The sequence below is a fragment of the Trachurus japonicus genome, chromosome 22 (assembly GCF_045865225.1).
Source record: "Trachurus japonicus isolate A0001 chromosome 22, Traja_1.0".
Classification (NCBI taxonomy): domain Eukaryota; kingdom Metazoa; phylum Chordata; class Actinopteri; order Carangiformes; family Carangidae; genus Trachurus; species Trachurus japonicus.
In genome coordinates, this window is record NC_140928.1 from 26096020 (window position 1) to 26113490 (window position 17471).

A 17471-nucleotide genomic window follows, 5' to 3' on the forward strand; every position below is an offset into this window, starting at 1 on the left:
ACTATACAAACACAGCACAGGCTTGTCCCAAAGTTCAAACTCTGATTTAAGGGCAGAAAGAGAACTAATCAATACCATAGGAAGCAAAACACATTTGTTCAAGGTCTCCACTTTGTTCACAAGTCACATTATGACCAAGCAAAAATGAATAATTTAAAACACTGCAATATACTGACCCTTAACTTGCAAATCATAAGTAGGGTGCTATCACATACCCAAACCCACAGTGGGCGACTTCAGTGCACTTTAAAAAAAAAAAAGCTCCACAACATTTAAAACACAGGACAGGATATTGAATAGACTGGAGTAATCAGCCTGAGGATAATCAATGTAAAATGAGATTTATTTTTTGTTAAGAATTATTTGCCCATTAAATATTTTTCACAGGTATACTGAGAAGTTAAGCTGAGAGATAAATATTTAAAGGGACAACGAGGAGTTTCTATTTGGTCATAAAAAAGTCTCACGTTAATGTGGATGAATCTCCGCTACCCACACTTGTTAATGGGCCCATTTTCTATAAATATATTGTTCTGTCTCTATCGTTATTTTGTTATTATTAGTGGTGGCGGAAATGCTGGGCGAGCCGACCAGCGTTTCCTTACTTTCGTGGCGATCATGGCGAATCGCTGTTTATGGTCGGAACTACGGCGGTATGTGATAGTCTTCGAACCTCTGACTTTAATTCTTGATGAATGAAAACATGAGTCATGGTGCGCGCGGAGGCTCATAAATGTAGGGTGAAAACGCTTCGCTTTTCCCAAACTCCTCGTTGTCCCTTTATTATGTTCATTGAAAGCTGAAACTATATTATTCAGTTTCTCTGATGGTTGAGATGGGCGGAAGGATACTAGGTAAGGTGATGTGGAGTATTCTGTTGGTTCTTGGAGTGGAGTTAACACAGATTGAGCAAGATGAAGTTGTCCTTGTGTCACTACCCTACTCATGACCCCAAATGTAAACTGATTTATTTTAAGTAACAAACGTTACACTAGTAAAAAAGTTACATTAGCTTTGGATAGCTAATCCTTACACCTGATCAAATTACTGAAGTAAGTAAAAGTTCATCTATCCGTCGTAATTTTTTATTTTTTTTTAAACATCAGCAAAACTCAAAAACTAACAGACCAGATTAAAAAGGTAAAAACACCGGCAGAGCTTTTCTGCCTTATCAACACTTTGGTCACTTCTTTTGTCCTTTTTGCATACAATGGTCCAGTAGCTAATTAATTAATTAGTTCTATGTAAAATCATTATGTCTTTATTAACATCCTAGTTAGGGCAGTAACATTGACAATAGAGTTATGAAAAACAAGCCCAGATACAATAACAGAGTGACCCTGCAGATACAAGGCCATACTGGTCACATTAAATACATTTTTAATTTATCCGTCATAATACTATTTTATTATGTTTTTGATTTCTAATTTGAGTGGAGCACATGACCAACCAAGTTTTAAGTCTGACTGCATGGTTTTAAAGGTGCTATATACAGTAAATGAAGTTATTATTATTATTATCATTATTTTTGTTATTACTGTCAACTACTAAGTAACACCACACACTGTCACGTCACACCGGTGGCCTAAAACACACATCACTAACAATACATTTTAAATCCTCCTACATGCTGCACACTTTTTGTCATGAGGTCTTAAGTCCTAATTTTAGTGTTTTGTGGTGATATGATGTCACCTAGTGAGCTAAACCAAGTAATGCAGCCTTTCCTGACACTGCCTCACTGGTAACTCACACACCTTCACACCAGAAATGATTTCATAAACATTATATTCACCATTTCTATCACATCACGCTGAGGGATTTTAATCCAATATCTAACATTTGTGATGCTTTCATAAACTTGCCCTACATCCAATAACTGCCTGGATTGGCTTTCCTTTTCAATTGATTATTTGATTTGAAGGATTTCTTCAAATGTTCTAGGAAAATCTTTGACTTAGTGCCATATACTGTAGCAGCCTCGCAAACATAATAATTATTAAATTGCTACTTAGACTGTCTTTACACCTGCACCCTGAAAAGCCAATCAGCACAGTGCAAATCATCCAGTAGAGTAGATTTGTAGAATTACTTATAATACTTCAGTAAAAGCTCTACACATCTTCCTCCACTCTATAATTCACAATCATCTGAATTCAGCAATCAGTTATTCATGGTCTGTCTACTCTCTGCTCCCCCAACCCCTCCCTCTCAACCTTGTTGGTTTGAGACCAGTTTTTGTCTCAGGATTTTGTTAGGTCTGAAATGTACAGGGATACATTCTTAATGTTTCTCCGACAAACCTGTCACATGGGTGATCAGTCAGTTGTTTTGTTCCTCACTGGTTTCCGTCTGTGGCCCTTTTTCATGTCTCCATGCTGATTTCATGAAAGCCCAATTGGGAAAGCCATACATTTTAAAAGTATAGCCTACGTCAACATTTTTGGCAAATTGGCTCATTGCCATAATCCCTATAGTTTTAGGAGTAGGTTTGTTACCTTTAATTGTCAGTGCAAGCTATTTTTAGAACGGCGGAGCTGCTCAGATCTATGCTATGGAGGCTCATGGAATTTCTTGGTTTCCCTCAACAAATACACAATCCAACAACTCCAAAACACTCTGGTGGACAAGTTGTGACCTGCACATTCACCACGCTATGAGATAATAACTGAACATTACGAGACGGAGTTGTTTCCAAGACAAATGCAGAGACTGCTTGCCGAAAAACTGCCCTTGACAGCAACGCCCATCAGTGCCCATCAGTCTTGTAACGTTCCGTTATTTTCTCATAGCGTGGTGAATGTGCAGGTCACAACTTGTCCACCAGAGCGTTTTGGAGTCGTTGGATTGTGTATTTGATGAGTTTCATGAGGGAAACCAAGAAATTCCATTAGCCTCCGTAGCATAGCTCGGAGCAGCTCACGGCTCTTCTTTGCCGTTCCAAAAATAGCTTGCACCGACAATTTCAAGGTAACGAACCTACTGCTATGACTACAGGGATTATGGCAATGGGCCAATTTGCCAAAATGTTTAACTATCCCTTAAAGCACTCCTTTGACGTGACCCTGTGTGTCCTTTGCTTTTCCCTCCACCTTAGAGGAAACAGTTTCTGCTGGATCATGATGACTCCAAGTTTATGTTCCTGAACCTTGAAAGTAAAGGTGGACAAGGCTGCGATCCACCTGTCTGAGCTGATGTCTGGACTCTCTCATGCCAGCAAGCACCTTCATAAAACTTGCTTTCAGAGTTTCATGTTGACTAAGGGCTGGAAGAATTTTCAGAGTCCACCGTCCCTTCTCTGAGTTACAGGGGGTCTCGGCGTAGCAGTGCATTTCAATGCAACGGTTGTAAAGGGACACCAGAGCTCTTCGTAAAAAAACACACACAAAAAAACATCCAAATACCTCCATGATGCTCGTATGTAATGTCCGTCTTGTGCTGAAGCCCCAAATTGCGTAATTGTCCCGAAAAAAATTAAATAAGTCTATATTTTAAGCTTGTTTGTAGCAGAAGCTTCTCAAAGCTCCTCTTCCTGGTCCGTCCAAATCTCGCGTGATTTGCGCCGGCGTCAGTGCGGTTACTGCGAATCACGCGAGATTTGGACGGACCAGGAAGAGGAGCTTCGAGAAGCTTCCGCTACAAACAAGCTTAAAATATAGACTTATTTAATTTTTTTCGGGACAATTACGCAATTTGGGGCTTCAGCACAAGACGGACATTACATACGAGCATCATGGAGGTATTTGGATGTTTTTTTGTGTGTGTTTTTTTACGAAGAGCTCTGGTGTCCCTTTGCAACCGTTGCATTGAAATGCACTGCTACGCCGAGACCCCCTGTAACTCAGAGAAGGGACGGTGGACTCTGAAAATTCTTCCAGCCCTTAGTCAACATGAGGGTGAGTAGATAATGAGCGAAATATCATTCTAGGGTGAACTATCCCTTTAAGTTATCCTGGGAGGGAAGAATGGTTTCACTTTCTTCACATGAATATCCCCCATACATCTTTCCATTCATCTTTTGAAAGGTGGTCGGTGCAATTGTCACACCTTGGGGAATGCAATTCAACTCCCAAAAGCTGAAAGGGGAAAGAAAAGTGGTCTTGGGCTTTCATCCTTCTCCACTTCAACCTGTAATAACCAGATTTGAGTTGAGGACAGAAAATCACCCTAACCCTGAAAGAGCTGTGAAGATATCCTCCAGCATGGAAAGCACATACGCATCCTTTATTGTCTGCAGGTTTAATCTCCTGTTGTCAAGGAGGACGGGCAGAAAAGGAGGACGCTGACTCAGTGATAATCTCTATCAAAAAGGACCTGAATGTGCTTCTGGACAGCGTCAATGTCTGCGGCTGTATTGATCGGGCACGCTGCTTGAGCAGGTCTCATCAAGGAGATATATGTGTGTGTTTAATCAAAATTCAGTTTGTAAATTGCTTTGTCTTTTTAAACCAGCAGGCCACCAGACAACAAAGACCTGGTGGGATGCTCAACAGCGACTGACTCAGAACCTCAGAACCTCTACCTGACAACCTCACAACACCAGTGGTGGAACATTTTGAGTTCAGGTACCTTCACTACTGCTCGGTATCCATAGACTCATAGAGGACTGATTGGTGGTTTGTCAGACTAGCGACACGATAAATGTCAGTCAATGCTGTTATGTCCCAGCAACATCCACGGAATTTCATTAAAACATTCACTCACTTAGACCATATTTCTTATTTAGTGGTTGACCTTTTTTTTTTTTTACCACCAATGCATCAGGCTAACTCATTAGCATGAATTCAATTGACTCACATTGCATTAGCTTAGCAGCTAGCAAGTCTTTCTCACCTGAATTTTTTTTCAACAACTCACACTCTTTCACACATAAGAAAGTGACAAAGCAGAATGCTTTAGATTTTAGATTATTCGAAGCAGCCACCTTTTGCTTTAATGACAGCTTTTGATTCTGTCTTCAGCTTCATGAGGTCGTCACCTGGAACGGTTTCCCAACAGTCTTGAAGGAGTTCCCAGAGGTGCTGGGCCTTCACTCTGTGGTCCAACTCATCCCAAACCATCCAACTGGGTTTATGCCAGGTGACAGTTAATACTTCTGTTTTAATTAATACTTTTGCTAGATAATTCCATATTCCTTCATAGTTTTGATGTCTTCAGTATAGATCTGCAAAGTAGAAAGTAATAAAAAAAAAATAGAGAAAACCATTGAATCAGAATGTGTGTCCAAGCTTTTAACTGGTACTGTACCTGCTCCCTTATAACAAAGTTGTTTGTTACAGTGTTGGCTGAACTTCTTGTCTTCATTCATCCTTTGAACTGCTGATAGTATATTTTAGGAAAGCAGGTCAGTGTGTGTGTGTGTGTGTGTGTGTGTGTGTACAAGACACAGACAGAGGGAGTGTGTGTGTGTGTTTTGCACGTACACATGCAGGGGGAGTCTAAAAGGTCACATTTACCAAATGCTTGGAGAATTTGTGTGAGCGTCCTCTGCCACTTCCCAGTGAGATCAGCTGATTGTTTCCCTCAGACAGACAGATGGACAGATGGTTGTAGCAGTTGTGAGAAGACAGATAAGACAGACAGCAGCAGATGTAAATAGTGGACGTCACTGTCACAGAGCCTTGCAAACACGGTTTTGACCTTGACAACCCAATATCTCAGTAATGCCTTGAGAGAACTTCTTCAAATGTCTTCTTGGACCCAGAGGACAAACTGATTTGACTGTGGTCACAGTGATGTCAGAACATATTTTTTTAGCCACTATTCAAGGATTGCTGGTGGCCACAAGGTTGTAAGTCTTGTTTTTACTTTCTTCAGGTTTCAGGTTCTTGACAATTGCAGTTTACTCACTGTTTTTTACCTGCTAAGATGTTTTTTGGTGGTTTGGCTGTGGCTGTTTTCTGTTGAGTTGAGCAGCTGCCATTATTCTGACGTGAAGCACATTGGATTGTATGGGTTCACCCAAATAGGATGGTGACGAACCGTCCGGTCAATGATACACCATGCCCCCCCTCCCCCCAATCATGGTTGAACCCTCACAAACCTACAGTAAATGACATCACCTGGTCACTGAGTGCAGAGGCAGCAAGGGCTCAAATAGTGTAAAGGGGAATGGAAAAGCACTTTGTGTCATATCACATTGCCTCAGTGATATGTTATGCACCACTGTCATCAGTCCATGACTTTTTAATTGAACGTTTTTTACTCCCTCCCTTCACTTATTTTTAAACAGAATAGCGTTGGATCAGACTGATCCACTTGCCTCTGGTCAGTGCTTTCACTGGCACCAAGAAAAACTAAACTTACAATTTTGTCATTTGTTCTTTTGTGTTATTTTCATTATCTTTTTGACAATGTGTCCCTGTTCTTTCAACCATCAACCTTTTATTAAATGGATTAGTATGTCGATAAGTGAATAATCCACCTGATTAGGTTACCAACTGCCGCCATTGTCACTGTTTTTCCCTTCCCACTCCCACCATCACAATGCACACCTCACCATACACTGTCAACGGTCAAAAGTTAGCATCCTGTGGACTGAATGAGCAGCAAACCGAGTGTCACCACACAAGTCACTCACTTCATAATGAAGATGATAAGAGTCTGATGCTACAGTCTTTGGGCTGTGAAAAATAAAGTCTTCTAGCTGTATCCTTTATTTGCCTTGTGACTCCTCTGCAGTGTCTGACTCGGATGTTAATAACTGTGGTGAGCACACCCTCCCATTAGCATCGTTAGTACACTGACAGTGACCATAGTGCTAAAAGTTCACTCGCTTCTAAAAACAGATTCACGGACTTGCTGTTAATTAACCAACAAGCCAAATTATATCTGACATTTACCAGCACTAAAAGGTCAAGTGCACTGACTGGATTAGCATAAGTGACACCAAGCATATACAGTTAGTGAACCATATAAAACTGTATTAAATTCACCTCCTGCACAGCTGTCATGAAGGTTTTGTTGCACCAGGCTGTAAATATGTTTATTTCTGCTGTAAAGATTAACACCAGAGTTTATGGGGATCATTTTTGGAGCCTACCTCTAGTGGTCATTAGAGGAACTGCAGTTTTTGATACTTGAGTGCCACTATAATTTTGTAGCCTGTTAGAAGATGCTTTGTGATATTAAAGGCAATTTAGATTAAAATATCAACTTATTATCATCATAATATATCTATCAAAGTATCATCACTTCTTCTCTTTCTTCAGCTGAAATCAAACAGTGTTCCTGTCCAACCCTTATTCTATCATTGGAAATTTCAAATTATTTGTCGAATGGCAGCTAAAAGGTTCTCTAATTTATGGTGGAATTTGGTGCATGTGTGTTTGTGTGTGTCAATAGCTTTCTCCTTTGTTAGCAGGCCTTTCTTTTACATTCTGCCATCCAGGACCATTTGTGACATAAGGACAACATATAAATCTCTTTCAGCAGTTAGCACTGTTCTTTATTTTCCACTTTTTATTTTTCTCCTTTGACATACTACAAAAATAGAAACATTGCACTAAGCAGTAACGAAAAAAAAAAAGAAGACAGAGGATGAAATGGAAAACAGAGATGTCTGTATGAGTCACAGAGATAATGGAAATGAAAGCAGATGCAATGGTTCTGTGTCATGTTGACCAGGTGCAGTTAACATCCAACCAGAGACTGAATCAGCGACTCTTTCGTCAAAGGTTTTCATTTGCTCACCTTTGCCACTGTGACCAGAACAAACCACCTGTATGTGCTACAAAGCTAAAATGCTATCACTTCTATACCCATCTCAACCATACATATCACTAACAGTTCAACTCAACACGGATGTTCAAAGGATCACCAAAAATATTTGAAAGTGAATCTTCTCTGTTAAACCAAATTCATTAAACAAGACAAGTAGAGGTCGTCACCGATCCACTCAGTACTTTCTAGCCTAATATTTGCCTCTGGGATGTGTTTATGTGGACATGTACTTTTGGAGTTACTTTTAGGATTAAGTTATTTTTGGAATTCAAACATCACTTAACATTGACATGTATTGCTGCTCATCATTGACGATTGAGCTGCTACCAGACACCTGTCCCTTTTTGACCAGGGGCCCTTATCACAGAGCAGGTTAACACTCTTGGGCTGATTGCAAAGATGCTTTTAACTGCTGTTAATCACCATAGTAATCACCATAGTAATCCAGGCTGCAAACATTAGCATCACATTAAAACCTGTCAACAGAAAAACAAGATTTTCCAAAAAAGTTGAACAAAAGAGATCAGTTGCAGTATTTCTGTAGCCTCTTGTGCTTTTCTAGTTCTATGATTATTTTGTTTGCAGTTATACGGGTACCCAGCTTCATAGTACAGGTTATATCCTAAAGGATAGCCAACGTTTTGCTCTGTGAAGCGTGGGAAATGTGTGTGTGTGTGTGTGTGTGTGTGTGTGTGTGTGTGTGTATGTCGCAGGTCCTCAGTTTTTGGACGATACTGATTATCGAAAGCACAGCCTAAGCGCTTCTTCTTATTCATATGAAATCATTTAGGCTACGTGCTGTAAGTAGGAGGTGGTGCTTGGCCCCGCCCTCCAAATGCTTGCACAAACATAGTGAGGGAACACTGTTGATTCACTTTTATCTCAATTGGTCGTCATGTATCTGCAAATCTCCACTGTTTCTTATAATAGGTGGACAGTTCCATTATTATGTTTAGACAATACTTTGTTAAAAGATGACATTGGTCAAAAACACGAGATTTAACCCAAACCACATCTTAACATGTGTGCAGGTTAAACAAGCAGGGTGCTGATGTCTATGCCAGTAGAAACAGTTGAACAGTGTTCCCTTCTAAATGCTTGTAACATCTACAGTAGATCGTGGTACCTCAGTCATTATACATGCAAAGTGAAAGGATGTCCACATATGTGTGGGACATAATGTACAATCATGATAACATGTCAGAACCTGTAATGTATGCATATGGTGGTTCACGGTGCCTTGAGGAGTATTTGACTGATTTTGTTTGCTTCATCGTTTTACGACACTGAATCAAAGTCGACTGAAAGTGGCTTTTTTTTATAATGACCCTTTAGTGTTGAAGTAAACAACACCTCTTAACATTCATAGAATTGTATAACACATAAAAAAAATACAATATACATTTTTAGACCCTTTAATACAACATCAGTGACCCTTCACTGCTGCAGCTGACTGATTTAAAATCAAATTGACATGAGGGGTCAGAGAGAGACAGAGATACAAAATAAAGAGAGATTTCAATAAAGGCTCAGTTGCTTTGAGTCACTTGTTTGGTAAATGCCTTCTACTTAATGGTTCAGTGAGGTGCCGCGTTGGGAAGGGCATGTCTTTGTTGCACACTTATGACAGAGGGGGTCAGTTTAATTAAGCAGGAACGATGAGAAAGACTTAGAATAACTGTTCCCACACAAAACTGCACATGAAAGCAGCTCATGAACATGATACGTTAACAAAAAAAAAGTATGTATTGTAACATACTTTGCTAACAGAGGATAAAGTTACCATATTTATTACAGAATCTAAATGTCATCAACATAATTGTGCTATAAGGTTACTTCTCTGTTGCAGGCTGATGTGAATGCAGCAAAACGAGAAACCTGCCAGCCTGGGTTTGTTTGAAAGACAATTCAGCCAAGAATGTGGTCATAGCAACACAGCAGCAGCTTCAAACAACAATAGCAGTGTTGTGGAGTGGGTGGGTGAGAAACCACACTGAATTTGGGTTTGTTACCGGACTGGGTGGAAAGACATGGTTCACTCATGATCACCATATAACAGAACAGAACAGTGTCCAGTGAAGCATAACCTACCAATACAGACACCTATCCATACAGACATACTGACTTAGGGGGCAAGAGGACTACTGAGAGTTTCTCAGGCTGGATGTCTCTCTGTCTCTGTCTCTGTCTCTGTCTCGCTCTCCCTCCCTCCCTGCAGGTCCTCCCACCTCTTGACCTCTAGAATCTGGATCAGCTACTGAAAACCACCAACTGCCTTCCTGACCCTGTTTGAGACCTGCTGCTAAATTTACTTGAATTGAATGTAATACTTACAACTCTTTGCTTTGATTATTATTTACATCAGTAGGAGCGTAACAAAAATGTATAAAATTCCTTATTATATAAGGAAGGTTTCCTTGCCAAGTGCTTACTCTGGGTGGGAATTGTTGAGTCTCTGTAAATAAATTATACAGAGACAAATAGGACATTACATCAAAATGTAAGGATGGGTACCATGACTAGAGTAATTAAGAAAATGTGTGACATAAAAGTTTTATCTCACCAACTCAATTTTCACTGTTCCCCAGGCAGAGGAGATCTCTCTCTCTCTCTCTCTCTCTCTCTCTCTCTCTCTCTCTCTCTCTCTCTCTCTCTCTCTCTCTCTCTCTCTCTCTCTCTAAGCTTTTGTGTGTGAGGGGCTGGGGCAGCACTGTGTCACTGGTACACACAAACACATGATTGTGTCTTTTGTATATAAAAGGAGTGATCCCTGGGAACGTCCAGTGAAAGTCTTGTCACATACAGAGACATGGACAAATTTTGACCAACTAGGTCGTAGTTCAACTGAGTTTTGCTGCGGTCCAGAGCCCACACACCGTTATTAATCACTATAAAGTTCATGTTAATTGAGTATGATAAAATGAAGCTATTCATTTATTTAATTCCTATCAGTACTTCTCAAGTCAATGAAAGTAGTATTAGAAGGGTCGAGAGTCAAAAAGCCACTTTAAATCTGCTTTGATTCAGTAAACTTCCACAGGTACTGTAAATACTTAGGCACAAAAATGAATTAAAAAAAGGGGGCATATAAAGATTCCACATTAAATAAGGTTGTTGACATAGTGCATAACATGATCACATTGAAAAAAATCTCCATCAAATAATTAAAAACTTATTCCTGTATCAAAGATATTGAAAAATTAGGAACTTGTGTTTTTTCTTTGTTTCAGTTATTTGGCTCATTGGAAGGAAAACCAGGCAAAAGCACAGTTGAAGCACACACACACTGTTACCTTCTTCTGTTGCTTCAAAGCAACTCAATGTGGACCATCAGCAGGAGCTGTTACACATGTTCATCTCAGTTGAACAGACTGGTGTGCCTTTGCTTCACACTTCTGCCTTCTAAAAGTGACACAAGGGAAAATGTTCTCCTTTGATCACAGCTCCTGTTAACCATAGCTCTGTTCCAGCCACTGGCGCACATCCTTCAGACTGTAGAAAAAAGGCCCCTTACCCCCCAGGTAGGCAATCTTTTTCTGTTGTACTATACACACCCTTTCATTAGACACCCCGTAGGCCACATTGGCATTGTTGTCCATACAGTCAGCCACCAGCTGACACTGCGGCGGCAGCGAGAAGTGCTCAATGAGCTGGCGTGCAGCTCCGAGCCGCTCTTCCAGGTTCTGATGTTTCCGTACGTTGAAAGAATAAGAGCCCATGGGGGGGGCCACCCAGCCGTCGGACGGGTGGGCCTCGTCAATGTACACTAACAGAAAATCAGCCACGTCGCTGAAGTCCTCAACCAACTGCCGAAAAGCCGGCAGGTGGCTGATGAAGGGGGGTCAGGTGGCTGAGCCGAAGTTGACCACCAGAGGGCGGTCTGATGACTCGAAATCCAGAAGGCGGCACTCGTCCCCAGTCCGGAACGTGGCGCCGTTCGGCACGTGGCTCACATTACTGGTGCTGCTGCCGCTCCGTACGCCATCAGGCACTTTAACCACTTTAGAGTTGGGCGCCTCGCAGCCAAGTTTCACCTGTGGAGGCAAAAATAGTGATTAATGTTGACTCACAGTGCACACATCAAGGAGGTGTTTATCTCTTAAGCCCTTGTTGTGGATTTCAGAGAACTACATAGTGTCTGTCTTTCTGCCTTTATGTTATATTAAAGCTCTATGTTGTTACACTGGTTCTTTGCACTACTTATTGCAAAGGATAAACACCCTTGTGAAAAATAGAAAATTCAACTATGCCAATACTAACTGAAGAAGACAGCTTAATAGCATATCACTCCACGTGACAATCTTAACTCTTATGCATTTGATTCAGCACAAGGAACATCCCTTGGTTGTGACCTGCTGCATCAAATACACAGCAGAATAAAAGGAGCACAGTAACAAAGTCAGCATTAGAGCTAACCATCTTAGAATCAGGCAAAATATTCAGGCGGGAACAGTCTACTGGTGTGTGAATCCAACTATAAACTGGAGTGAAAATTAGGTTCCCAAGCTTCAGGAAGTAATTATAGCCATACCTTAAGCAACTCAACGGTAGTTCCTGCTCTACGAGGACATTCAGGCCTTTCTTGAATATGATCACGTCACTGAGAGGAGCTAACTGTACCCACCAGTTTTATAAATGTTACCTTACTGTCTGATAGAGACGTAAGACATCACTCAAAATAATCTACTGACAGCTTAACATTGACTAAAACTTGACATATACTTGGAACATTTTTTTTTCATAGAACATAGAACTGGCAGTCCTCCAAATCAATGCACATGTCTTTTGGGAATGCAAATTAATTTCAAATTATGACTTCAGCCTGTCAGCAGTTCTCATACACCTTACACTGTCTTCTGCTTCAAACTGCTGACAGAGTGATGAAGTTGACAAGTGCAACAAGCTGAACCCGCAGGAGTGACATGAGACTAACCCATTGGAGAGACAATAATCACTAATCACTAATCACACATTACAAGTAGAACACTTACTTATTAAAACATAGAGCTGAGGGCAAAGGAAAACAAGAGGGCGTTGTGATCCCCAAACTGTGAGAGTGTGCAGCTCAGCAACTCACCACTGACTGCTGCTTCACACACTGTACAGTAGAACTTGAACAGGAAAAGCAAGTGGGAATTCAGCTGCATCATTACACACTGAGCTAAATATGAGCTCATGGGGGGGGGGGCGACCCCCCCTCCTCTGTCTCCTCTACTCCCTCACTAAGTACAACCAGCGGAATGGAGGAGGGAAAAAAAGGTGCAAACAAAATCAAAGCAGACGCTGTGATGTGACAGCCTTGGATTGAGACATGTCAACTTTCAGCTCCGAATGAATGAATGAACCCGGGGGGTGGGGGGGCATTGACAGCAACGTTACCTGCTTGTAGGCGTCTAGTAGGAAGCTGTTCCAGATGGAGCGCAGCCCGGCTGAGGTGAGCATACGGCGCCACTCTCCGGAGCCGGCGGACCTGGAGCTGCTGAGCAGCGACACAACGCGCTTCACCAGCACCACCGAGTCGTAGAGGGCCAGGAACAGACAGTTTGAGAAGAATCCAGGTAGTATCTGAAGTGTCACCAGCAAATCCTCACTCGCCATTCCCATTTTCCCCCTCTTTCTGCCTTTATATGGCGGCAGGCGAATTATTTCAGACAGCCCTTCATTACGCAGAGGGGCTCAACCGCTCCTCATAGTTGGTGCTCCGCTCCGGGGGCTGCAGCAGACACCGGGAGGTGTAGCCTAGACCAGGTGTCTCCTGACTGCCGTGTTATCCTTCAGGTGCCGGGAGGCGCTTTGACTCAATCACTCTTCTTAAATGGACGAACATTGTACTTCATATTAAACCTCCCGGCTTATCTTTGTGGCTAGATTCTGACGTCAGAGGGAGCGCATAACCTCTGTCCCCTCCTTCTTCTTTCCTCTCCTCCCTCAGCTCTGTAAACAGATTGAACTGAGCTGCAGCTAGGCTCGTTTTTTTTTTTTTTATCATCAGCCATTTATTATTTAATGACCCAGTGGAAAGAATAACACTTGCAGATAACAACAAAGCTTGGCACAACTGGATAAAGCCCTGCTTCACATATAGGTTTATGTGATGATAACCACCTATAGTCACCTTTTATGATTTTATATAGGCCCAGTATATTTTATAAGCACACATGTGCCCAGCTTATGTGTTGAACTTCTTATTATGGTGTTGAACTATTTTTGGCACTGCTTTGTTTACCTTGATCAGAGGTGTTAATAATTAAATCCTGCTCTCACAGCACTGCCTGTTCATTTGAGTTGCCTTTGCAAAATATAGAAAAGGATTTGATACAGAAACAAATGGACTGCTTTTTTCAATCAAAGAATGAAGCCCTTTGGATTATAAGGAATCCATTAATTTATTAGATGTACTGCTTACCTGTGCAGGGTCATGGGGGGCTGGAGCCAATCAACCTCGTGTCTGGAGAGAACCCATATGGACCATGCAAACTTCACAAAGAAAGGTTGTTTGTTACCTGTTTTTCCCATCTTAAAAGCATCATACTTGTCCTTTTTCTAGATTTTCCTTCACTTAGCTAGTCTTCTGCATGGCTGCACGGCTGAAAACTGGAGAATTGGGTCACTGATTGTAGTTACTCAGATTCTACTTTCACCATTTCATGTCTGTGCAAGCTCTCTACTACCACTAATAGGTCAGTTTTGGAGGTGTATTCATGCATGTAACTTTTGTATTGTTCGTCTGTTTTTCAGAAATGAGGTAGCCTACCATTTGATTCTCTGAACCCTTTGACCTCCAATAATACTGGTACAGATTATCTTCAGACCAAGCTTTACAATGTTCATCCAGGGTTTTCTGACTTCCTAAAGCATCCAATCAGTAGGTCACATCTCAGCAACTCTTTTAAGTATGAAGACTAATCCTTGTTGATGGACTCCCATCATGTCCCAGGTGCTGCATAATGGCCTATGCATTTTAACTGTTGCAATCCTTTGTTTGTTATATTATAGAACCTTACATACCATAGAAGGACAAAGGGTGAGGATGGCAACTAGCCTAGTCAACCTAATCGGAGCAGCCACCTGTCTTTCACTTGGCATAAAGCACATTTGACAGTTTCATACCAAAGTTGTTATCATATTTAAAGATAAAGAAAGTCAAGAACCATCTCATTGGTCTTGATATTCAGAGGGAGACCGTATGGATTTTTTTTCCCCACTGAATTCATTTACGGTTTGTCAGATCATTATCAGATCCCTCTACTTCTCTTCCTGCCTGTTCCTGATACACACCACAAATGCTGTGTCATCCCAGTATTTCTGGATTTGGCAACACTCCAAGTCATGTGTAAATTCTGGCGTATACACAGTGAGCAGGAATCAAGCCAGGGCTGTCCCTTGTGCATTTTTAAATACACAGACAGTTAAGGTTTTTGCGGTAACATTTTGTGCTTGTGCTTTTCCTTGAGGGGAACTCTGCCTGTAGCACACAAGCAGAATGAGCTGAAAATGCACTTCATATGTTTGGATAAGTCAGCAGGGAACATCAGACTACAGCCCACAGACTGTGGAAGCATTCTTTGTGGCCTGTTGTGTGTTGTGTAACATTAACATGCGTCATGGATGTCTGTTGTACGTAAATGAGACCCTGCTGAGAGGTGTTCTTTCTTAAGTTGTGGTAGATTTTCCCAAGTCCGGCCTGACCAGGTCCAGGCCACAGACTGGGTCTGGGCCACAACGCCCCCACCAAACCCCCGAGTCCGAGTCTGGGACTGGGGAGTCAACTATTGTGTGTTAATCAGAAGTCTTATATTTTTACGACGTAACCTTAAACCACAGCCGACTGTGATTGATGCATAATAAGGTTATAATAAAGTTGTTATAAATAGCAACACTGTGCACACAGTGTCCCATCCGTGTTGCTCATTCTCACTTCTGTCATTGGACTTGGAATTGTAGTTTAGGACTTAGGTTATGAATTGTCAACTCATTGAAAAAAACTTCAGATTTAAAAGCAAAAATTAAATCTGCAGCAAAAACAGACAGAGCAAATATCAATATCATACCAGCAACATGACTCACAAATGGCAACTTCAGCTGTAGCTCTCTACTGTATGTCTCAGCTGAATCTGAACGAATGTCACACACACACACACATATAAATATAGACATTTATTTAAAACTTTTTAGCAGCTGTATGTGGAGTCAGTGACATTTTAGTAGCATTTAGTTACTCTAAATAAACCAGAGTGAATTGATAATGAGGAGAAAACCAACATTTCAGTGACCTTAAAGGTGTATGTGGAGACAGACGTGGGAGTGGCAGCGATGCAGGACAAAAATGCTTGATATGAACATGAGTAAACCCACGGTGTGAACGCTTTTGTGATATCAAAAGAACAAACTAAGATAACAAGACTTTTGCTCTACAGATGCATGAATGGAAACAGTGGGAACTTAATTTACCTGGAATGCTGTAACAACACCCAGGCTTGTCCTGTTCTGTCTTTTGTTGAGCAGGTGAGTCACAGTTTGGTAAATTAAAAAAAAAAGAAAAAAGAAGATTTTTTTTTTGACCTTTCATGACAGTTTCATTTTCAGCCCCAACAGTTGAATTAATGACACTAACATTGGCATTAACTATTCTAGTTGACTGCTTATGTGTTTAGAAGTGAATTGCATGACTTCCAGTTGTATGAAAGGTATAACAGATGCTGCCTTGGTATGTTATGTGATAATTTCTGGTTTTCTTTCATAAGATAAGAACTTCTGCAGAAACACTGCAGTGAATTTATCTCCCATTCCTCTTCCCCCATCAGTGGCCATCATAGAAAGGTAAGAGGTAAATATTTCTCTCCATCATGCGTTCACCGAACAATCAGTTTCAATGACCTCCAGCTACTCTTTGGGGAGAAACAGAGACTTTTCCTCATCTTGACTTTCGTGTTTCACAGAGACCTGGTTGCCCGGATTTTAACACGGGACTGTCCAGCAAAACTGAAGGTGGAGGACATGGTGTTTGTTCTAACAGTGGAGGGTGTAATGACGTGACACTGATCTCCTGACCTGGAGTCCCTTTCAGGGTAGTCTGGGTAGTCTGTGAGGATGGCATCTTGTCACGCAGGTAAGTTGTCAGATCTCCCGCCGCAGAAGGATTTATGGAGACATTCCAACAGCTATGTGTCACTCACTGATCTTAATGTTTGTCTTTAGGTGTCTAGGTATTTAGGTTGTCGCATGTAACATGAGTGAGTGTCATCTCAGGTGAGAACAATTACTCATACAGTGTTTCCGCTACGATTTTTTGAAGTCCTGAGAAGTGATCGTGTTCAATTATATCACTTTTGCACAAAGTGTTGGAGAGCACAGGTATGTTGATGCCTAAACCAAACTCCTGTACAAATGCTAGCTGGCTAGCTAGCAAACAACACTAATATGACATATTTGGTTCTGTAGGTCACAGTATGAGGAAGGCTGTGAACTAAAATGGTTTAAAGGGGGGTGTTTATCATTACAGGTGGACTTGTTTGCAGATGATGTGGCCATAAAGTGACTGATGATGATGATCATGATAGTTAGCATTAAATTAGAAACATAAAAAAAGGAAAGTCCAACTGAATTTTCAACTCGGCTCAAAGGACCACTGTGAACTCAACTGAATACTGTTTGTGGAGCAGGTCAACCAAGACTGAGTGGTTGTTGTTCTTGTTGACTTTAACAGCAGAAACCTCACTCACAAACTCCCCAAACACAGGCAAATCCAT

At 41.3% G+C, this 17471-nt stretch overlaps 1 protein-coding gene across 1 annotated transcript; it reads right to left on the bottom strand.

Moving 5' to 3' along the window:
• Positions 1–7421: 7421 nt before the first annotated feature.
• On the bottom strand, positions 7422–13674 carry dio2 (iodothyronine deiodinase 2). Its single transcript, XM_085767195.1, has 2 exons — positions 13102–13674; positions 7422–11756 (listed from the first exon to the last, which is right to left on the bottom strand). The coding sequence occupies exons 1-2, from the start codon at positions 13324–13326 to the stop codon at positions 11172–11174; spliced, it is 810 nt and encodes a 269-aa protein (XP_085623321.1). The 5' UTR covers positions 13327–13674; the 3' UTR covers positions 7422–11171.
• Between the last annotated feature and the right edge of the window lie 3797 nt (positions 13675–17471).